Here is a 24,005-nt window from a genome sequence, read left to right on the forward strand (position 1 = left end):
GAGGTCTTCTTATGGAGCCGGTGACGTCAGTGGAGTCGCGAGCGGAGCCGTGTCTCTGTGACGTCATCTTCGACCCCATCGGCGTGGACTGCTACAAAAGTTTCCGAATGTTGCTGGCGCAGGGGATATTCACAAGGTGAGGAATCCACTGGCAGATGTATCCATCAGAAATGGCACGATGGCAGGCGCCGCACGGTTTGAATCCAGAAGTCTTCTTTGACATGTTTGGCACTACACACCAAAAATTGGTTACAAAATGACGAAAAATCCTCTTCAAGGATCTGCACTAGCTAGCGCAGAAAGAAAATAATTGACATCAGCGCGCTGAGGTGGCGCCTATATAGGTGATGCTGGTGTCACTTATTGCGCAGATGACGCCGACGTCACGCGGAGCCGACCCATGCCACTTACCGGCAGGCAGGGCTATTGCTCGAGGAAAAGCCTTCCGGACCTAGCCTGACGCCTGGGAAATTCAAAGGTAAGAAATCTGCGGTTAGATGTCCATCAGATAGACATCTACAATTTTCATTTCATTGTGTTTACCTGTAGAAATCAAAATACCTTGAAGGGAAAGGGAATAGGAGCAACCATGAAAACATGCAGTAACTTACTTCAACAGAACCACAAAGCACTCATAACAGGCCTCTAGCTGCTTAGGACTAGGTGGGCAGGAAGCTGTGAAAGAAAATAGCGGGTATAAATCTGTAAGTATGAATAACTGCATGAAAGGCCATTAACTGTAAAATAATCCCTTTAATCACATCCCACAAACCACCAGGATCCCCCCTAGGATCATATTCTTTAGAAAATACCTGAAAACTCAACTGTTCAAGCTTGAACTACAAGATTAACCTGTTGCAATCTCCACCCCAACGTACAATTGAAGTCCCCGCCTCTACTTTTTCAGCACTCCTGTCCCCAAACCACCTCTGTTGTGGTTCTGCTGCCAAATGCTTACGTTACACTGTCATAATGTATCTCTTATTTTGTATGTAAAATGTTCCACTGCCCTTCGCTAGGACTGTGCTTTACAAAAGCCAAACTAAATAAAATAATAAAAAATAATCCAGAAACGAAAAAAGCAGGTGTGCATACCAGATAGAAAAGGCGCCAGAATTACATTTCTCCAGGCTCGGCTAAAGTTCGGAATCTATTAAAGGAAACAAAAAGAGGGTTTAATAGACAATTCATAAGTTATCAGGGACCAGAATTACTACTAGTCAATCTCCTCTTATGACATGGCCAAATACTTACCCTAGGGTGGATGTAACATTCAAGCAGAATACAAAATGGCTAGCTGCAAGGACATGCAAACATCCAGCCTCAATACCATTCATGCATGCCTCCGTAACTGCATTGTAACAGGGTCAGTACACCTTGTATCAGTCCAAACAACCCTTATGGTGATTGGTTGTAAAGTCAACCTTATAGACCAGCTATCCTAGTGGTAGCATGGACAAGAGCAGTCTTAGGCTAAACTCTGTATGGCATGTGAAGCCAGCTGTTATACCATATGTAATCCCTTGAATACCAAATGAGAGGACACCACAACAGATATATATAAAAATAGAATGTATTTATTCTAGTCAAACCCTCAGCACTCTTTATGAGATTCGAGGTAAGTACAACACAGTCTTATTTAAGCATACATTAAGTCACACAGGTAAGTAATACAGTTAGGCCCTAGGGGCCACGCAAACCATATACTAAGTAAGTGGTATAAGAACCACTGTCACGAACACAGGATAGGCCTAGGCCTAGGGAATCGCTGGGGCTACACTATACTACCAAAGGTTAGGAAGTGGGAGGCCCACGGGATTCAGGTGCAGAGTGGAAACACCCACGCGTAATGCGTAAAAGTCGATAGAAATAGTAGTTATTAGAAATTAACAGTTTTAGGACACTTCTGGAATAGGTAGGAGTTCGAGACTTGGAAACTAGACCCTAGGATAGTCAATACCCTTGTGAGCACCGGAGTACTCAAGTTAGCTAGCCCACGGGCTGCGGGTGCATAGGTGTGAACTTGCGTCGGGTTTCGTCGTGGACTTCTATGGATGCCTGAAGGAAAGTTGCTGACAGGCAGTCAGTGAAGAGTGTCCGGTGGATCCCAAGGGTGGAATCAAGAAGGAAGGATACCTGCAAGCAGAAGGGACAGAGTCTAGGTCACCAGCCAGGAACCGGGAAGGAACCAGGAAGGAACCAGGCGATGTCGTGCAGATGCAGGTGAAGAGGTGAAGCTTGTCGCAGCAGCCACGGGTACCAGGAGGCGTCGAGGACGACCAGGACCAGGAGGCGAGCTGTCCCACGAAGGCTCTTGCTGTCGGCGTCGTCGATGTCGAGTTAGGACCCAACAAGCCTTGGCAAGCGGAACCCACGCAGAATGGAGGACTTGCTTCTGGTGCAGACCAGGAAGGTCTGGGGTGATTCTCTTTCACAGAGGAGCGGGTGCCAGTCTGGAGGAGCCGGACCAGCAAGGTGAAATCAAAGGTTCGTCGTTGCAGAGGTTACTAGCCAACGGGCCAGCAACCGGACAACACGTCGAGCAACTCAGGTGCAGAAGGGCCCCACGCAGAACAAGTGAAGTGTGGGGAGCTGATCTTCTTTGCAGATGGTGCTCGGGATGGGGGCTTCTCAATTCCCCAAGCACAGCCTCGAGGAAGCCTCAGAAGTCGCGCCAGTCAGTTACTAGCCACTTTTCCCAAGTCGCCGGTCCCACGTCCCTCGTCACCTCCACGGGTCTCGGCTTTGCTGTAGAGGTGGATCTGGTTCAGAGGTGTCTGGAAGTCTCTGCGCTGGTCAGTCTCTGCAGTCGTCCCTCGGAGGATCAGTCACAAAGCAAGCAGCGGTCGCTGGATGGTGCCTGGTTGCCCAGGATGGTCACTCCTTGGCCACAACGGAGATTCTTCAGTCTTCTTCCTGAGGTCGAATGTCGAAGGTCCAGAGTTTCTGTTCAAGTTGCAGATTCAGGATAATCTAATTTCTGCAGGGCTCAGCTTCCTACTGATATACTGGGCTAGTGGGCTGGGCTACCTGCAAGGTCCCTCCTATGGGTGGGACCAGGAAGGGGAGTGGTTACACCCCCTTTCCTTTGTCCAGTTTCGCGCCAGAGCTGGGGCTGGAGTGCCCCAGCGCCGGTTTGAACTGGACTATGCATGGGACACCTTGTGTGCCCCAGGCAGTGTCTAGTTTATTTCATCCCTCCCTGCCCCAATACACTAAGTCCTGTCTGGGGTGGTGCTCGCACCTCCCAAGGCAGGAAACATATTGTCCAAGCCTCCCTCACTGGAAGGACTCCCAGCAGCAGGAGGTCAGACTTGTGTCTGTGGCAGCAGCATCCATTTTGTGATGCTGGGGCTCTGGTTAACTTTAACCGGGTAAGTAGGTTGGGGGTAAGTAGGTTGGGGGTATTATTCAAAAGTGTTAGACACCTTACACGACATGTTTTGATAAAGCCAAACCATAGTTACCATAACCGTTTAAGATTATAAGGTACTTTAAGAGTATATGGTAGGCTATATCATAGAACAGCTATAAGGACATGGTTCCGAAAGCTGCAGACAGGCTCAGCTCATGCTAGAGCACCATGTCACATGTTACCAAGCACTCTGCCTCCAGGATTGTTAAGGCCTGCCATAGGAGTGGCTGATAGGTACACGTGTCTATATATAAGGTAGGTACAGGAATACTACACCTAAGCAAGGGGTGATTACACGACCTTGCCCCAGCTGAGTGATCAGCCAGTTGTGTCATAATGGAAGGCCAGCCAGGGGTGGCATAATACATGCTGCAGCCCCTGGTAGGCCTAGGGTACACCTATGCCCTGGGTACCTAAGGTACACTATACAGGGGCCAATAAGGTGATCCTTACCAATTGGGTTATGCACCTAAAGTACATAGTATGAATTTAGAGAGAGAACAGCTGGGCTGTGGGTCTGATTGGCAGGCCCACAGCCACATCTAAGTCGAAAACCAGTGAAGCAAAAGCAAAAAGTGGGGGTGAACATAGAAAGCAGACCCTACTCTCCTACACTCATTACCATTCATGCAGGCCTCCACACCTGCATTGCAACAGGGCCAGTATTGCAACCCCAATCTCTTGGAAAGGCTGGGCAGCAAGAAGCTACAGACATCCTGCCTCATCATTCAAGCAGGCCTCCAGATCTGTATTGCAACAGGGCCAGTATTGCAACCCCAATCTCTTGGAAAGGCTGGGCAGCAAGAAGCTACAGACATCCTGCCTCATCATTCAAGCAGGCCTCCAGACTTGTATTGCAACAGGGCCAGTATTGCAACCCCTGTATCTTAGAAGGAATGGGCTGCAAGGACCTGCTGACATCCTGCCTCATCATCATTCATGTAGCCCTCCAAATCTGCATTGCAACTGTGCCAGCACTGTAACCTCAGTGTAACTCCCATCTCTTAGGAGGACTGAGCTGCAAGTACCTGCGGACATCCCTTCTCATCATCATTCATGGAGGTCTCCATATCTGCATTGCAACAGGGCCAGCATTGCAACCCTCGTCTCTTAGAAAGGCTCAGCTGCCAAGACCTGTGGACATCCATTCCTCATCATCATTCGTGCTCGCCTCTATATTTGCATTGCAGCAGGGCTAATAATGCCACCCACTCTTAGAAAGGCTGGGCTGCAAGGACCTGGGGACAACCTGCCTCCTCATCATTCATGCAGCCCTCCAAATCTGCATTGCAACAGGGCCAGTACTGTAATCGGAGTGTAACTCCCATCTCTTAGAAGGGCTGAGCTGCAAGGACCTGCGGACATCCCTCCTCATCATCATTCATGGAGGCCTCCATATCTGCATTGAATCAGGGTCAGCATTGCAACCTCTCTCTTAGAAAAGCTGGGCAGTAAAGACCTGCAGATATCCTGCGTCATCATCACTCAAGCAGGCCTTGATATCTGCATTGCAACAGGGCCAGTACTGAAACCCCAGTCTCTTACAGACTCTACAAAAGTGACTATGGGGAGGGGGGGGGGGGGGGAGTGCATGCAGTGGTCCAGGAGACCACTCTCTGCTCCACCAATATCTGCAGCTATTAATTCACATGATTGAATATATAATTATATACAATCAAGTTTGAACAAATTTATAAGTGACCACAGAAAAGCCAAAGTTCTTTGCTGAGGGTTGTCGACGGCAGGATTTGTTCCTGCCCTTCTAGTTACGTGACCCCCAGCGATTTAGTCCTTTTGGAATTTTCTCCCAAGGCATGTAGTATTGATGCCCACGCCTGGCTCCCGGACCTCGATTGCCTCCCGGTTACATACTTCCTTGATGTTGATTCCTGATTATTGAAACATTGATTGTGCGCTGATTTACACCCGGTTTGATCCCTTTCTATTGGATTCCCCGCACTTACTTGTACTACGCCCAGCACACGTTTATTTATGACCATTGTCCTGATGATGGCCTGAAATCAATCAGGCTGAAACGCCGTCGACAACCCTCAGCAAAGAACTTTGGCTTTTCTGTGGTCACTTATAAATTTGTTCAAACTTGATTGTATATAATTATATATTTTCTTGACCACATTGTCATTATTATTTCATCGCCGTTCACGCTGTCTTCACCTATTGTGTTCACTGCGCCGTTCACTATCACTAGCACGCCCAGTGCTCACTTGTGTGTTTTGGTCATTTGTACCTTTATTGTACCGTAGTGCTGTTATAACTACCTACAATATATACCCTTTTCTAAATTCCTTTGTGGTCTCCCTTCCTTTCCCTTGTGATTTCATTATTGTTTTGAAATGTGCCTTTCTAATGATATCCAGTTGAGACATTGTTGTTTCGTTAAACTAAAGAACAACTAGAGCGCTAACAGTTCTACTTATGACAAACGTATTGCACACCTGAAGCCATCTTGATTGGAATAAAGTGGTAACTCTTAATACATTTAATTTAAAAAGGAACAAAATGAGGGGGTTCATTTTGCCATAGAAAGTATGATTAGTGCTGCAGAAAGAAAAATTAGGGCACATTTTGAGTGAATCCTCCTCTATTTCATTAAAAAATTCTGACATGCAGACTGAAACATGCACTTTCAATACCAGCAGCAGACTTCCCTGGTGAGCAGTAGCTTTACTACAGTGATCTAATAAGCAGCTAGAGTGCTAACATTCTGAATTTATGGCAAATGTGTGACACATCTGAATGCCTTCTTGATGGAATCAAAGTAAAAAACTGAAAGCATTTCCTACTGAGGAGACTGCAGTAAATGAGGACATTAGAAAACTTCATAACAAATAAATCTCCCAAGATAGCCACCAGAGACAAAAGAGCCCAAATGCAGCACAAATATCACCCAGATGTAGCCCAATGACAGAAGTGTGCAAAACACTTATTTTTTGTGTATTTGCAGTTTTATATAGTGCAGACTTGTCAGGTATTGGAGTGCTTTACATGAGCATTGGTTACATCACACAAGATCAAATTCATTTTGTTTGTAGAAATGGGGAGATTAAGTGATTTGACCAGAATCACAGAATGTTGAGCTGAAGCAGAAACTCCAACCTGGTTCCCCAGTTGCAAAGTCTGCAGCTCTGGAAGTGACACCACATCCTCTCCCCTAGGTGCAACATTTAATCAAGTGGTCAGCTGGATAAAAAAAATAAAGATTACAAATAATTTAAAAGTTCTTTGTCGCTATTTGAAAACTCAGAAAATATGTCCTCATTTTAGTTTTTTAGAGCACTAACCATAATTTTGATGCAAATAAGACCCTCTCATATATGTAATTTCTAAAGGAAATGCTCTAGGTATTACAGGTTTGATTACATCAAGATGACGTCAGGCGTTCCACACTTTTGTAATAAATATAGAATGTTAGCAATCTAGTTGTTCATTGGGATACTGTTGAGAGGCAGAGGCCAGGGGCACGGACTCTGAAAATTGAAGGCAGGAAGGAGAGTGCAGAGGCAACAATTTGACCACACTGGGCAGGCAGGAAGGGCAGTGGCAGCACAACAGACTATGGAGGGCAGTGGAAAGGGGGGCAGGGGCAACAAACCAACAATACAGGACTTGCAAGAGAGGCTGTGGCAATATAATAGACCATTGTGGGCAGAAGGAAGAGGCAATGGTAGTACAACCATACATACCAACAGACCCGTTTCAGCCAGGAAACGTCCAATGTTTTTAAGCTCAAATGGGCTTTATTTGATCTGTCGCCTGTCTACAATCTCCTCTTTTTCAATGTAACTCAAAGGGGAAAATCAATACCCCAGTTTTTTTTCAAAATCTCCCTCTTACCAAGTTCAAAATGTTCGCAAGTATGGTACATTGGATCATGGTAGGCAGGAGGAATTGGGGTAGGGACATGGACTCGGATAACAGAGGACAGGAGAGACATGGAGAGGTGCACCAAACTGACCCTACAGGGCAGGCATCAGGGTTTGCAGAAGCACAATACACCACACAGGGCATGCGGGACGGGAGTGCAGCACAACAATCCATAGAAAGCAATAGGGAGGGGACAGGACCATGCACATGGACAACAGAGAACAGAGGGGAAAGAGGCAATGGTAGCTAGCTGACCATAATGGACAGACAGGAGAGAAAGCTGCAGCATAACAGACCATAAAGGGCAGGAGGGACGGATCAGGGGCATTACAATGGAACAGACAAGCCAGGAGGAAGGGAATAGGGGTCTGCACGTGGAAACAGAGGGCTGGGGGCAAAGGGGCAGGGCAGGAGCAGCAAGGTGACCATGGAGGTCAGGCAGGATGGGCACTAGAAACAAGACAAACCATGGAGAGCAACAGTGAGACTATGATGGCATACACACAGACCATGGAGGGAAGGTGGGAGGGGGTCACGGGCAGCTAGCTGACCACACAAGGAAGGTGGGAGGGGCCATGGCAGCACAGAAGACCATGCATGGCAAGCAGGAGGGTTAGTGGCAGCACAATGGCTATGATGGGCAAGAAGGAGGGTGCAGGGGCATGCACAAAGGACCATGGAGGATAGAAGGGAGGGTCAGGACCTGGGCACAGACAAGAGAGTTCAGGGGAAGGGGCCTCACAACAGACCGCGCGTGGCAGGCAGGAGGAGCAGTTGCAGCACAATAGACCAGGGAGGGCAGAAGGGTGTGGCAGTAAAATGGACCATGGAGGACAGGAGGAAGGGGATAGGGGCATGGCATGTGGACAGGCAGGGTGGAGGTGGCAGGGACAGGTTACAGTCATCTGACAATGCTAGGCAGGTGGGAGGGGAGTGGCAGCTCAACAGAACACTCAGAGTAGATAGGAGTGGCAGGTCCATGAAACATGGTGGGCAAAAAGGATGGAGCAGGGGCATGCACAAAGACATCGGAGGGCAGGGGGAAGGAGAATAGGGGCAGCAAGCTAAGCACAGAGTCTAAGCAGGAGGTCAATGATGGGCCATAGAATTGGGCAATGGAGGGCAGGAGGAGTGGACTGGTACATCATGCTAAATGGAGGGCAGTGGCAGCACATCAGACCATGCATGGCAGGACGGAGGAGGCTAGTCCATAGATTCAGACAACAGAGGATAGGGAGGAGGTGGATGGGGCAGCAAGCTAACTGTTCAGAGAAGGTGGGTATTAGGAACTTTATTGTTTTTAAAACGTGTGTCTGTGCGAACTACTTAAAATATGAACAAGTATGCAGCATAATCTCACTTTTATTCAGGAAGAAGAGGACGTTTGTGACTGTGACTCCGGGCTCACTTGGCAGAAACACCCCCTGACCCTCCACCCCCCATCGCAAAATGTAATGCCCGTGAAAAGGGTAGGTGGACGCAGTGTTATATAGAACATTGTCCTGAGAGCACGATTGACAATGAAGATATAGTATATGGTTTAAACTATGCACCAAAAAGTGTGATATAAGATGAACCGGGGCGTGAAATATAATATGCAATATATTGTGCGCAATGACAGATTCATTGGAGAGCGCGAGATAGCACTGGCACTAGCGCGTGCTATGCGATATGCGCCTTGGAGTGTAATATGCACAGGGCAGTGTTGTGTAACCTAACTAGTCTCTAAAGTTGTAATATAAAAATATGTGCTGGGGAGTGTAACGTTGCATATGCACTGTGACAAAGATATGGATCCCAGATTGTAATATGTATGGCATAGCGCTGTGCGTTATAACATAGGCATCGAGGAAGGCATGTTAGATGGGGCAATATAACCCGTGCGAATGTCAAGTGTGGCATGATATTCACGGGGTTGTGTTACAGTGCACATGGGCTAGAGAGTGTCATAGCATACGCACTAGCTGGTGGAATACAACACAGAGGTGTGTGGCACTCGGCGGGCACTGGTGGGTGTAACACAGCGTTGGGCTCAGCCAGGAGCACGCTGTGACTCATGTGAGCTTCGTCTCCTTTCCAGAGAGTAAAATAAAAAGTATTACACATCCGGCGGTGGATGTGTGTTTTACTAACCATGAGGGGGGTTTCTTGCATAGTTTGGTCGAATTTTTGTTGAATCCCCTTTGAATGGCTTGGTGTGCGTGTGTATTAAATGTGCCCGTCAATAGCTACCCATGTTTGTATAAATAAACGACAAGGGTGTCTACTTGGAGAGTACCCACCGGCAGGGGCGCCGGGATTAGGCACGGTAGGGCGTCAGACACGTCAGAGCTTCACTAGCGGTGTAAATACATTCCACGTGGATTAATTGTATGCATAGTCGCCTTTTAATGAATATCACGCAAATCAACATGGTGATAGGTACATACGGTTTGTCCAGCATGTCCTAGGTGTTTCTATAAATATATATATTTTTTTACAATAATAAAAAACAAAGGCCGGGCCCGGGGGATGGGGTCCCCGGGGCCATAAGTGGCCTGAGAAGGGGGGCAACGCAGCCCCCCTCCTAAAGAATTAAAAAAAAAAAAAAAGGCCATGACCCGGGGGTTGGGGTCCCCGGGGCCGATTATGGCCTTGGGAGGGCCAAATTTATTTTTTTCAACAAAACAAATTAGGGTGCAGGCCCTGGGGGATGGGGTCCCCAGGGCCAATAAATTAGAAAAAGAAGGGGGGGGGGGGCCACACAGCCTTCCTTCTTAAAAAAATAAAATAAATAAAAGACCGGCATCGTGCCGGAGGCCACGCCCCCTCCTTGCAGCACTCTGCAAGCGCGCCCCCTGGCCAGTTGTAAGTTGGGGGAATTAATTCCCCTTCAATACTGAGGGTCCCTGAGGGCCAACTAGCCCAACAGGTATCTCCCGTATGAGTCAGGGAGCTGCGTTGCAGACAGGTGTTCTGAGGCCACGCCCCTTTTTACACCTCTATGCAACGCAGCTCTGTGGCGCTTACTGGAGGTACCTAGTGGGCTAGTTTGACCCTAGGGACCCAAGGGGACTTAATCTCTCAACTTAGAATGGCCACAGGGCGCGTTTACACAGTGGTGAAGGGAGGGGACGGGGCCTGAGGTGACGTGTGCAAACACGCTCTATGGCGCGTTTTAAGTTGGGGAAATAATTTCCTTTCAATCCTGAGGGACCCTGGGGGCCAACTAGCCCACCAGGTGCTTCCAGTAAGAGCCACTGCTCTGCGTTGCAGAGAGGTGGTGCAGGGCATGCCCCTTTATACACCTCTCTGCAATGGCGCTTACTGGACGTATCTAGTGGGCTATTTTGCCCCTAGGGACCCTCAGGATTCAAGGGGACTTAATCTCCCAACTTAAAAAACGGCCACAGGGCGTGTTTACACAGTGGGGAAGGGAGGGGACGGGGCCTGAGGTGACGTGTGCAAACACGCCCTATGGCGCGTTTTAAGTTGGGGAAATAACTCCCCTTCAATCCTGAGGGCCCCTGGGGGCTAACTAGCCCACCAGGTGCTTCCAGTAAGCGCCACTGAGCTGCGTTGCAGAGAGGTGGTCCAGACCGTGCCACTTTTTACACCTCTGTGCAACGCAGCTCTGTGGCGCTTACTGGAGGTACCTAGTGAGCTAGTTGGACCCTAGGGACCCTCAGGATTCAAATGAACTTAATCTCCCAACTAAAAACGGCCACAGGGCGTGTTTACACAGTGGGGAAGGGAGGGGACGGGTCCTGAGGTGACGTGTGCAAACACGCCCCGTGGCGCGTTTTAAGAGGTAGTTTTAATCCCCTGCCCTATTATATACTAGGGGCTTACAGAGGAGGTCATGCTAATCACAGGGGGACCCCAACGCATAGTGTTCCCTAGTGTATGTAGGTGTTTTCACTGTATTCTGAGTGTCTTTTAACATAGCACTGGCTCTAGGACTGGTTAGTCAGACTCAGTTACCACCAGTATCCGTCTGAAAAAATTGAGGGTACAGGATGATTTTGCAACAAGGCTTCTTTCTGCTCTTCTGTTTGTTCTTTCTGCACGTTATCCTTCTTCCTGCACTTTTCTTCGTCTTTGAGGACTTCTGTTGCTTCTTTCTGCATTTCTTTTTTTTCTTTCTGTGCGTTTTTTCTTCTTTCTTCACATGTCCCATCTCTGTGGGCATAGTTAGGAATTAGCAATTAAAAAACCTTAGAAATTCGCTGAAAAAACCATAGGTTTCAGGGGCGTTATAGTTAGCTGGACTTTTCACTCGTACAAAACCATTGAAATTCCCCCGTTATAGTTAGTTCAGCTAACTATAACTTGCGGGCCCGCAATGCACTGCTGATGACATCACGTATAACATCACTCATGACATGGTCAGTGACATCACTCATGACATCCCTGATGACATCTCAAATGCGCAGAACTGCGCAGAAAAACGCGCAGAACTGCTGAAATTGCGCGTGAGGGAAGAAGGATGTGCCGCTGACCCAACTCATAGGCCGAATGACCCGGACGCGCTGTTCGGGAAGATAAATCTCAAATTGCGCCGTGCCCAGAACTGCACCCTATCCGGAGGTGTGGAAGGGAATGCGTTGGGAGAAGTAGAGGCTTGGACAACCAGACTCTCCGGGGTCGGGTGTTATCTGAGGAAACTGGGGTCGCCCAGGGCCGGGCGATGCCGTTGTGCCACACTCCTATCCATAGGAGTACCTGTGGGAGGCGTGGACCAGGCGCCCAGAGGACGTCTGTAAGAGCGTCATTAAAGGGCAGCAGCGGCTCCTTGGAGGAGGCCCCTGGCCGAATCACCTCAGTCAGGAGATTGGTCCTGAGAGATACCATAGGGAGCTTGAGGTTAAGAGCCTCAGCCGCCCTGCGCAACACCACAGAAAATGTACCATCCTGCCCCGTAGCCACGGAGGAAGGGGACAGGGGACAGTGTACCGGGGCGTAGAGATAAATACAGATTGCTCAGATCCTCCACATTGGCATCCTAGTGTGGTGCATACTCGCACTGAGCTGCAAGAGGGTCCCCAGACCCCTCCCAGTCTGTGCCGTCGGCCATCGGCTTGAGAGTCCGAGAAGGACAAGGAGGCCGGGAATAGGGAGGCAGAACCACCCAACGGTTCCACGGGGCCCGAAGGCGCTCCGGAGGTACCCGAAGGGGCAAATAAACGGCACATGGCCGATAGGAACACTTGTATTCCTTCCGGAGTCGCGTACAGCCCCGGGGAAGACGGGTAGGCCGCAGGCAACAACGGAGGCTCCACAAGAGCCGCGGGGGAGTGACCACCTGCCCCCTCCACCGTGTCCCGCCACTGGTGATGGGTAGAAGAGCGATGCCGCGTCTTCGAACTGGTATGGCGCTTCGACTTACCTGACCACGATGCAGATGAACGATGGTGTAGGCTCCGCGACCGGCCCCTCGACCGCCCACGGGCGCGGGCGCTTGAGTGGTGCGTAGCAATTGCCGGGCCTCAAAGAACTGTCGGAAACGCTCCCGCAAGTCTTCGCGCCATGGCCAGACAACTGGGGCACGTCTCGGGGTGATGGACGTGCCCGAAGCAGAAAAGACACATGACATCCGGGTCCTCCATCGACATCACCAGAAGTCGAGAACTCAACAAACAAGAGAAACAAGTCTCAAAAAACAAGTTAAAAATATGACTAGGAGTACCGTTCTCTCTCGGATCTGCACTGGCGCGGAAAAAGAAAGAACTGACGTCAGTGCGCGTGGGCGCGTCTAAGTAGCTCCGATGATGTCATCTCGGCGGCTACAACGCCAGCTATGTACGCGGAGCCGTACGACGACGCCTACCGACGCGCAGGGGTACTGCTGACGAAAACTTTCCGGATCCAGTCTGATGCCTGGGGATATTCTCAGGTAAGAAATCTATCACTAACGTGTCTCTTTCAGATGAACAGTGCAAAGCACACATGAAGTCTATAGGAGAGTTTAATGAGGGATATGTGCAAACAGTTAAAAAGTACAGCTAAAAACAATTTTAGGAGGAAGGTTAAGGAGAGAATTAATTTACAATGCTAAAGAACAAGTTACTTACCTTTGGTAATGCCTTATCTGGTAGAGACTATCAGCAGTCCAGACTGGATCTGGAAAATATTTGTGAGCAGTACTCCTGCAAGCCGGTAGGTGGTGTCGTTCGGTGCCTATATTGACACCACCCAAAGAACTCTTGCCACTGCTGTGGAAAACTAAGACTCTCGAAGGGGAATAGTATTAAACCCAGAAATCTGTTCGCAGAGCGGGGATGATGGGTGAGTCGGGTAGGAATCTGCAGCTAGATAAAGTCTCTAACAGATGAACAAGTTACTTACCTTCGATAACGCTTTTTCTGGTGGATACAGTATCTGCCTGTGGATTCCTCACCTTGTGAATATCCCCTGCACCAGCAACATTTGGAAACTTTTGTAGCTCTCCACGCCGACGAGGACGATGTCACAGAGGCACGGCTCCGCTCGCAGCTCCGCTGACGTCACTGGATCCATAAATAGACCTCGTCGGCATGATGACGTCAGTTCCGCCCTTTTTTCCGTGCCTTCGAGGCACACGGACGAACGGACAGCAATATATATACACAGTATACACAGTACATAATACACAAAATAACACACACAGTGTGAAGATAATACAGGAAGACAAAAGAAATAGCACTTTTCCTTTGACAGTAATAAATGAATTTTGAAACATTATCACTATTGTAGGTATACAAGGGTGGACAACGGGGAGGCGGGAGGGTCAGTGAGGAATCCACAGGCAGATACTGTATCCACCAGAAAAAGCGTTACCGAAGGTAAGTAACTAGTTGTTCTGATGGATACATCTGCCAGTGGATTCCTCACCTTGTGACAAGATTACCACAGCAGTCCCACTCCCGGAGGAGGGTGTCCACCCTTCTATACCAGAAAGTCCTGAAGGACGGAACGAGCAAAGTGTCCGTCACTCCTCACCTTGGAATCCAAGCAGTAATGCTTCGCGAAAGTGTGGAGGGAGGCCCAAGTTGCCGCTCTACAAATGTCCTCCACAGGAACACCTCTAGATAAGGCAGATGTAGAAGACTTTGCCCTGGTAGAATGAGCCCTTATACCCTCTGGAGGTTCCTTACCGGCCAAAGAGTAACATATCTTGATGCACAAGATAATCCATCTGGAAAGGGTGCGCTTGTGCACCGCTCTGCCTTTCCTGCAGCCAACAAAGCCCACAAAGAGCTGGTCGTCCACTTGAAAGTCCTTAGTCCTATCAAGGTAGAAGCTCACCGCCCTCTTAGGGTACAAGCGGTGAAGCCGCTCCTCCTCCTTGGAAGGGTGAGGGGGGAGGATAAAAGGTAGGAAGCGTAATGGATTGCCCCAGATGGAAAGGAGTTACCACCTTAGGCAGAAAAGCAGCCCTGGTCCTGAGTACCATTCTATCAGCATGAATGGTCAAAAACGGTTGTTTTGAACTCAGAGCTTGAAGCTCACTTACCCTCCTTGCTGAGGTAATGGTAACGAGAAAGACCGTTTTAAAAGATAACAGCCTTAAGGGACACTTGTGCAAGGGCTAGAAAGGAGAACCCATCAGGTAAGTTAAGACAAGATTTAAGTCCCATTGAGGCACAATAAAAGGAGTAGGCGGAAGCCTATTGGTAAGGCCCTTAAGGAATCGTAAAACAATAGGAGACAAACAATGACGGCTGATCTGGCAAGCAAAGGAAAACCGACAAAGCCGATAGATATCCCTTCACAGTAGCTACAGCAAAGCCTTGCTGACCAAGAGAAAGGGCAAACTGAAGGATGTTGGATAAACGAGCCCTCCAAGGATCAATAGACTTCTCTCCACACCAAAAGACAAATTTAGACCACCTACAAGAATAGACTGTTTTGGTGGAATGACGTCTGGCCGACAAAACGTCTACCACGTCAGGCGGGAGAGAAAAAGAATTCAGGTTGCCCCGTTCAATCTCCAGGCATGAAGGTGTAAGCTCTGGAAGTGGGGGTGTAGAGCCTGCCCTTCCGACTGCAAGAGGAGGTCTGCCCTGAGAGGGAGACGGAGCGTAGGGCACGAGGAGAGGTGGAGAAGATCTGTATACCACACCCTTCTTGGCCAATCCGGGGCGATCAATATGACTTGGGCCCGGTCTTGGCGAATCTTCCTCAGAGCCAGAGGAATCAAGGGTATGGGAGGAATAGCGTAAAGGAGACGAGAGTCCCATCTCAAATGAAACGCGTCCCCCAAAGCTCCCTGCATCGGATACTGGAGACTGCAGAATGACGGGCAGTGAGCGTTCTCGTGAGTGGCAAACAGGTCCACCCGAGGAGTTCCCCACGTCCGAAAGACGTGACGAACCACCACCGGATGGAGCCTCCACTCGTGGTCGGTGGAGAACTGCCGACTGAGACCGTCTGCACGCACGTTCAGAACTCCGGCCAGATGATTTGCCATCAGACAAATCTGTTGATCCTGAGCCCAGGACCAGAGACGCAGAGCCTCTCTGCAGAGACAATGCGATACCACTCCTCCCTGCTTGTTGACATACCACGTCGCGGTAGTGTTGTCAGTCAAGACTTGAACCGACTGACCGCGAAGGGAAGGGAGGAAGGCCTTGAGTGCCAAACGTATTGCCCGCAACTCCAAAAGGTTGATGTGAAACAACCTTTCCTCTGGAGACCAAAGACCCTTGATCTCCAGATCCCCCAGATGCGCACCCCACCCTAAAGTGGATGCATCCGTTATCACCGTGGCCACCGATGGAGGAAGATGGAAAGGCTTTCCTTGAGACAGATTGCCCTCCACCATCCGCTGCAGCTTCTCTGGAGATCCTCACAGACTCCCTGAGATCTCCCTTGTGCTGATACCACTGCCTGCGGAGGCACCACTGGAGGGCCCTCATGTGCCAGCGTGCATGGTTGACCAACAGAATGCAGGAAGCAAGCAGACGAAGGACCTTCAGGACTGGAACGACCGCTCCATTGTAAAACAAGGAAATCATTTCCTGTATGTCGAGAATCCTTTGTGGAGGTGGGAATGCTCGACACACAGTAGTATCCAGTACCATCCCTATGAATAGGTTGCGCTGAGAGGGCACCAGGTGAGATTTGGGCACGTTTATCGAGAAACCCAATTTGTACAACAGCTGGGTTGTAACTTGCAGATGATGAAGCACCTTCTCTGGCGACTCCGCTTTGATCAGACAGTCGTCAAGATAGGGGAAAACTGGAATCCCCGACCTTCTGAGATGGGCTGCTACCACTGCCATCACCTTGGTGAAGACTCGAGGTGCAGTAGTGAGACCAAACGGAAGGACCGCAAACTGAAAATGTTGCAACCCTACCGTAAAACGGAGATACTTCCTGTGCGCCTTCAGGATGGGGATGTGGAAATACGCATCCTGCAAGTCGATGGACACCATCCAGTCCTCCTGTTGCAGCGCTTGAAGAACCTGCGCAAGGGTGAGCATCTTGAACTTCTCTTGCTTCAGAAAAAGATTCAAGATCCTGAGGTCCAGGATTGGACGCAACCTGCCATCCTTCTTCGGAATCAGGAAATACCGGGAGTAGCATCCATGACCCCTTTCCTGCTCTGGAACCACCTCTATTGCACCTTTTTTTTTAGTAACGTTAGGACCTCCTCCTGCAGGAGAAGAAGATGGTCCTCCGAGCAAGCACCTTGGCAAGGAGGGTAATTCGGAGGAAATTCCCGAAAGGGAAGGGCGTACCCATTTTCTACAAGATCTAGAACCCAAAGGTCTGTAGTCACCAATTCCCAATCTTGTAGAAAATGGGTAAGCCGGCCCCCCACAGGACCAACATGATCCAGAATGGTGGATCTAGGGCTGCTTTGCAGTGGTGGGAGGGACAGAGGAAGAGGAGGAGGAGAGCTGCCGAACTCGAGCACGACCTCTGATTCTGCCCCTGTAGCTCTTATACAGGGTGTTCTGTTGCTGTTGTTGCTGCTGGAGCTGCCTGTAGGTTCGAAAGGACGATCTCCCAAAGCCTCTGTACCTCCTAGGTTGTGTCTGCAGACCCAGAGATTTGGCCGTGGCTTTGCTTTATTTAAATCTCTCCAATGCAGCATCAGCTTTTTTACCAAAAAGCCCAGAGCCGTCAAAAGGCAAGTCCAGAAGAGTTGCCTGCACATCAGGGGAGAACTCAGATGATTTCAGCCACGCACTCCTCCTCCTTGTGGCAACAGAAGAGCCCATAATTCTAGCGATAGAGTCCGCAGTATCCAGGCCACTCTGGATAACCTGGTTATCCTGTCTGTCTCCTCTGATAAATTAGGGGCCAGTTGGTTTGCTGAATCCATGAGACCATGAGAGCATGGATATATCGGACCAAAAGACAGGTGGCATTTGTCGATTTTAAAGCCATACTGGCCGAAGAGAAGACTTTCTTGGCTGACTGATCAAGTTTTTTAGCGTCCCTGTCACTAGGAACCTGAGGAAAGGCACCTGAAGACCTCTTAGAGCAAGCAGCCTGAACCACCAGACTTTCCGGAGAAGGATGGGAAGTAAGAAAGTCTGGATCTCCTGGAGCCGCCCTGTACCTTCTAGCCACCGTTTTAGAGACCGCAGGAGCTGAAAAGGGCTTCCGCCATACCTCCAAAACTGGTTCAGTGATGGCCTCATTAAATGGTAGTAAGGGCTCCGACACAGTGGAGGGAGAATGCAAAACCTCAGTGAGGATGTTTGGCTTGAATTCAGCAGTTGGTAGCTGTAGATCCAAAAGCTCTGCAGCCTTTCTAATAACCATGTGGTAGAGAGCCACATCTTTGGAAGGAGCATCAGCTGGAGGAGTAATCTCGCACTCTGGTGATAAGTCCAGGCCACTAGCCTCTTTCAACCCTTCAAACAAATCACTCCATGAGTTCACCCTCTTCCATCTCCTCAACCTGGTACCTTTGCTCTTCCAGGACTCTTTGAGCCTCTCTCCTGGACCTAATTCTCAAGACCGGCGTCGGGGGCGCCGTAACCGACTCCGACGGCGCCGGAGTCGAACATGGAACCGGAGGAGCAGCCGGAGTCGAACAAGGTCGAGCTGGAGCCGGTGAAGATGGAAGCGGCGTCGATGTCCTCGGCGACGGGAAATGCCAAGACGGCGTCGCCGGGAAAAATGGCATAAATGGAGCCTGAGCGTAGGCTTGAGGAACCCCAAGATTGAAAGCCATCGGACCCATGGGACCCGAAGGTGCTCCAGAGGGGTACATCGCTCTATTGAAGATCCCATACATCGCATTCAAATAGTGAGAAGGATCTTGACCCGGACCTGGAAAGGGGGGATATGGCTCAGGCTGAGGCATAACCGGACTTGGGCCAATCGGCGCCGACGGTGGAACCAGCGGAGTCGAAGACTCATCAGACGCCGGATCTTCTTCAACCGGAGCCGGAGAATGAGCCGGCGTCGGAGATGGAGCAGGAGCCGGAGAATGCTCCGGTGAAGCCACAGGAGAGGTCAGGCCAACAGGAGAAGCAGGAATAGAGACAGGAGAAGGAGACACAAAGTCCTTACGAAGTCGTGTAGGCGAAGCCGATCTCGGAGCCGCTTCTCTATCCGAACGGTGTCGAGAACCATGCCTCTTCTTTTTGTGCTTCTTGGACTTTGAAGCATGTCCAGACGCAGACTTCGATGCCGACCTCGACCTTGACCTCGATCTGGATCGTCTTCGACCACTCTTCTCCTTTTTCATTCTGGCAATAAATAACTTGGCTTCTCTTTCTTTTAAAGCTTTAGTACTCATCTTGCGGCAGCAAGAGCATCCCTCGACGTCGTGATCCGACGACAGGCACCAGACACAGTCCTCTTGCAGATCCGTAATGGACAGATGCTTGCCGCACTCCCTGCACGGCTTCAATCTGGACTTTTTTGTCGACATCTTTAACAGGAAGCAAGAAGAAAGAGAGAGACACAGGAGAAAAACAAAGTAACTAGCTAAAGCTACGGAGTCCCAGAAAACCGTTAGCATCGACGGCGCGGAAAAAAGGGATCTGACTTCATCACGCCGACGAGGTCTCCTTATGGAGCCAGTGACGTCAGCGGAGCCGCGAGCGGAGCTGTGCCTCTGTGACGTCGTCCTCGTCGGCGTGGAGAGCTACAAAAGTTTCCGAATGTTGCTGGCGCAGGGGATATTCACAAGGTGAGGAATCCACTGGCAGATGTATCCATCAGAAAAGGTGTTACCAAAGATAAGTAACTTGTTTATCTGATAGAGACTTCTAGCTGCAGATTACTTACCTTAGAATAGATACCCCAGCAATACCTCCCTGGAGGTGGGTCTGCGAAACCGTTTCACGCTAGAAAATCCTGCAAGACCGAACAGGCAAAGTGGCCATTCCGACGGACTGGAGTGGGCAGGCGCTAGTGCTTGGTAAATGTGTGCATAGAAGCCCACGTTGCTGCCTGGCAACACCCCACTGGTAACTGGGAGTGCATTAGTAGAAACCTTTTTGGAAGATTTGAAGAGTCCACAGTTCAGTGCCCCTTGGCTTTACAACTGAAGCATCCAGCCTTTTTGGGATCTCAGTTCTTACCCTGGTATCCACCCTTGGATTGTGAAGAGTCTCTGGGCCCACCCTCCTGAACAGGGCACTGGACTGGATCCATTACTTCCTTACCGTCAGAACACAGCGAGTCAGACTACCCCTGTTCCTCTGAGAACCTAGAGATCAGCTGGGGAGTGCCCCAGGGCTCCTCCCTGAGCCCCACCCACTTTTTTGTTGTTATTTATTTATTCTTTAATGAACATTACATTGTCAACTTATATAACATTGCAGGGTTACGGCAGTACAGTTCACATTTTATTTGAGCCCCACCCTCTTTAACGTCTAAATGGGCCCCCTGCCACCATCGTTAGAAGACACGGACTCAACATTGTCTCCTACGCTGCCAACACCCAGCTGATCCTCTCCCTCACCAACGGACCAGCAGCCCCCAACTTTCACAGCAGAATGAAGGCCCTTGCTACCTGGATGAAAGACAGCTGACTCAAGCTTAACTTGGACAAGACCGAAGTACTCATCCTGGGACCCACCCCCTCAGCCTGGGGCGACTCCTGGTGGCCCACCGTACTAGGAATCCCTCCGTCCCTTACGGACCACGCATGCAACCTCAACATCATACTGGACTCCTCGCTCTCAATGAACCGCCAAATCAATGCAGTATCCTCATCCTGCTACCACATAATCCGCCTGCTCCGGAAGACAATCAGATGGATCCCCACAGAATCCAGAAAGACTGTCACCCATGGACTCATCACCAGCAGACTTGACTACGACAACACACTATGCCGGCGTCACCCTGAAACAGCTCAGGAAACTACAGAACATCCAAAACGCAGCAACCAGACTGGTCCTCGATATCCCCCACCGCAGCCACATAACACAACACCTCCGACAACTCCACTGGCTCCCAATCAACAATAGAATCATCTTCAAGCTCATCACACATTCCTACAAAGCTTTCCAAAATGCAGGACCAGAATATCTGATCCACCACCTCACATTCCACACACCCGCCAGACATCTCAGCTCTGCCCAACTCGCCCTGGCCTCCCTCCCACGGATCCACAAGAACAGAACAGGCAGAAGATCCTTCTCCTACCTCGCCGTCAAAACGTGGAACACCCTGCCCCTCCACCTCAGGCAATCCACGTTGTTGACCCAATTCAGGAAGGACCTCAAGACCAGGCTCTTTGACTGAACCTCCACACCCAGACGGATCAGCATACTCACCTCTTCAGCGCCTTGAAGCCCTCATGGGTGAGTATCAGTGCTTTGATTGAAAAGTCCAGAAAATCAACCCATGACTGACTCAAGGTTTTATGAATCTCCCTGAACTTAATCCTGTACTCCTCAGTGCTTTGTCCAAAGCCCTCAATCAGGGTATCATTCATGAGGTCATAGGGCTCAGCAGCTTTCTCATGAAGTGCCACTTAGAAATCGCAGAATTTAAAGTGCATATGTGCCTAAGCATAAGAGTGCCTTGGTGCTTTATAAAGTGCCCCTGCATATCTCCCCTTCAAATTATGCCAGAAGGTGAGCTCAGATCTTCCTCTCCAAACAAGGGCCTGCAGCACTCGGCTGTCAGCCTTCCCTCAACCATCGTCCCGAACTCTCAACCAGACCGTGGCACTGGAGGAATAGAGCGCCTCAGGTGGCCCAGTTCCATGTGGAGTCTCTTCTTATTGCACACGTTACTACTTGTGTAACGATATATATCTGTAAGAGACATTAGTTAGTGATAGATTCCTTACCGTAGAATATCCCCAGGCGTCAGACTGGATCCGAAAAGTTTTTTGTAGCAGTACCCCTGCGCGACAGTAGGTGGCGTCGTGTGGCTCCGGGTCCGTCACTGGCGTCGTAAGTGCCGAAATGATGTCACGGAGACTACTTAGGCGCCACCCATGACCGCTGACGTCAGTTCTGTACACGACTTTCCGCGCCAGGAATGCAGAGCCATGCAAGAAAATTACCACTGGTGCCATGAAACTAGGGCCCTGAAAGGGGTATTCCCTTAACCCTAGAATCAGTCCGCAGAACGGGGAGGATGGGTGGGGTGGTAAGGAATCTATCACTAACTAATGTCTCTTACAGATAGATCGTTACACAAGTAGTAACTTGTGCATCTGAAAGAGACACGTTAGTGATAGATTCCTTACCTTAGAATAGATACCCCAGCAATACCAACCCCGGGGGTGGGTCTGCGAATAGATTACACCAGAAAGTCACAGAGAACAGAACAGCCAAAGAAGCCGTCTCTCCGGACCTGACTGTCAAGGCAGTAATGCTTGGTAAACGTGTGCAGCGAGGTCCACGTAGCTGTCTGACAAATGTCCTGCAAGGGGACGCCATGTCCCAAGGCAGTAGTGGCTGCAGTTGCCCTGGTAGAATGGCCACGCAGCCCAACAGGAGGCTCCTTCTTAGCCAAGGAGTAACATGCTTTGATACACAGAACGACCCACCGATAGATGGTCCGTTTGTGCACAGCCCGACCTTTTGTGGCGCCCACGTTGCCAAAAAAGAGCTGGTCATCCACCCGGAACTGCTATGTACGCTGTAGATAGAATGCGAGCGCACTTATTGGGTCCAGATGGTGGAGCCTCTCATCCTCCCTCGAAGGATGCGGAGGCGTAAAGAAGTTAGGCAAAGTGATCGTCTGCCCGATGTGGAAGGGCGTGACCACCTTTGGCAAAAAAGAAGGACGGGTCCTTAACACCACCTTGTCCGGATGAACAGAAAGGAAAGGAGGTTTGGAAGAAAGAGCCTGGAGCTCACTCACTCCTCTGGCAGAGGTGATAGCGACCAGGAAAGCCGACTTAAGAGTAAGAAGACGCAAAAGGACAGGTATCAAGGGGCTCGAAAGGAGCGCACATCAGGTAGGTCAAAACGAGATTCAAGTCCCATTGAGGCATGATGAACGGCACGGGAGGAAACGTGTGCGTAATGCCCTTAAGGAAGCGGTTAACAACCGGGGACTTAAAGAGAGAAGGCTGATCTGGAAGCCTCAAAAAGGCGGAGATGGCCGAAAGATAACCTTTGATTGAGCCCTGCTGGGCCAAAGAAAGAAGGAACAGAAGAACTTCAGAAAGAGGGGCAGAATGGGGATCCACAGCCTTTGCTGTGCACCATGCTACAAACTTGTTCCACCTGCAGGCGTATACCGTTTTAGTGGAGGGACGCCTGGCTGCCAGAATGACATCACAGACTTCGGGAGGAAGATCAAAACATGTCAACTGCCGCCACTCAATCTCCACGCATGGAGGTGGAGGCTGGACAGGTTCGGGTGGAGGACCGTCCCCTGCTGCTGCGACAGAAGATCCACCCGAAGAGGCAGACGGATCGGGGGATCGATCGCCATGCTGAGTAGCTCGGGATACCAGTACCTTCGTGCCCAATCTGGAGCCACAAGGATGATTTGGGCCCGGTCGCGCCGAATACTTTTCAGCACTCTGGGCAGAAGTGATATAGGCAGAAAGCCGTACAACAGACCACAACTCCACTCACGACGAAAAGCGTCGCCGAGCGAGTGCCGCCTTGAAAATTCCAACGTGCAGAACTGATGACATTGCGCGTTCTCTTTGGTGGCGAATAGATCTAACCAAGGCTCTCCCCACTGCAGAAAGAGGCCTTGCGCCACGTCCGAGTGCAGACGCCATTCGTGATCCACCATGAACCGGCAGCTGAGTTTGTCCGCCCTGGCGTTCAGAGAACCTGCCAGGTGTTGAACCACCAAGGTAATGCCTTAATGTTCCAGCCATGTCCAGAGGTGCAGAGCCTCCTGACAGGGTCCAGGACCCCACCCTGCTCTGTTTGTTGCAATACCACATGGTGGTGGTGTTGACTGTGAACACCTGCACCACACTTTCCCAGACAGAGGGAAGGAATGCTTTCAGTGCAAGCCGGATCGCCCGAAGTTCCAAAAGGTTGATATGGAGCCGGGACTCTGCCGGAGACCAGAGTCCTCTGACCGCCATCTCTCCCAAGTGGCCTCCCCATCCCAGGAGGGACACATCCGTCACCACTGTGTCCTCCGGTCGGGGAAGGGAGAGGGATCTGCCACTGACCGAATTGTGATTCGTGATCCACCACTGCAACTGTCGTGCAGTGCCCTCCGAGATCTGGACATGATCGCACAGGTTGCCCTGATGCTGCGCCCATCTGGAACTTCAGGTCCCACTGCAGAGCCCGCATATGCCATCTGGTATGTTGCACTAGCAGGATGC

General features: G+C 50.2%; 1 protein-coding gene across 2 annotated transcripts in view; it reads right to left on the reverse strand.

The window, feature by feature from the left end:
* Positions 1-24,005, reverse strand: part of KNTC1 (kinetochore associated 1) — a 1,031,844-nt gene that overhangs the window by 223,009 nt on the left and 784,830 nt on the right. For both annotated transcript variants that reach the window (XM_085636469.1, XM_085636468.1), the window contains exons 58-59: positions 1,096-1,150; positions 612-675 (exon numbers count right to left, since the gene is read on the reverse strand). In XM_085636469.1, the coding sequence (XP_085492595.1) occupies positions 612-675; positions 1,096-1,150 (119 nt within the window). The remainder of the gene's footprint in view (positions 1-611; positions 676-1,095; positions 1,151-24,005) is intronic.

This window comes from Triturus cristatus, chromosome 11, assembly GCF_964204655.1.
Source record: "Triturus cristatus chromosome 11, aTriCri1.1, whole genome shotgun sequence".
Lineage (NCBI taxonomy): Eukaryota > Metazoa > Chordata > Amphibia > Caudata > Salamandridae > Triturus > Triturus cristatus.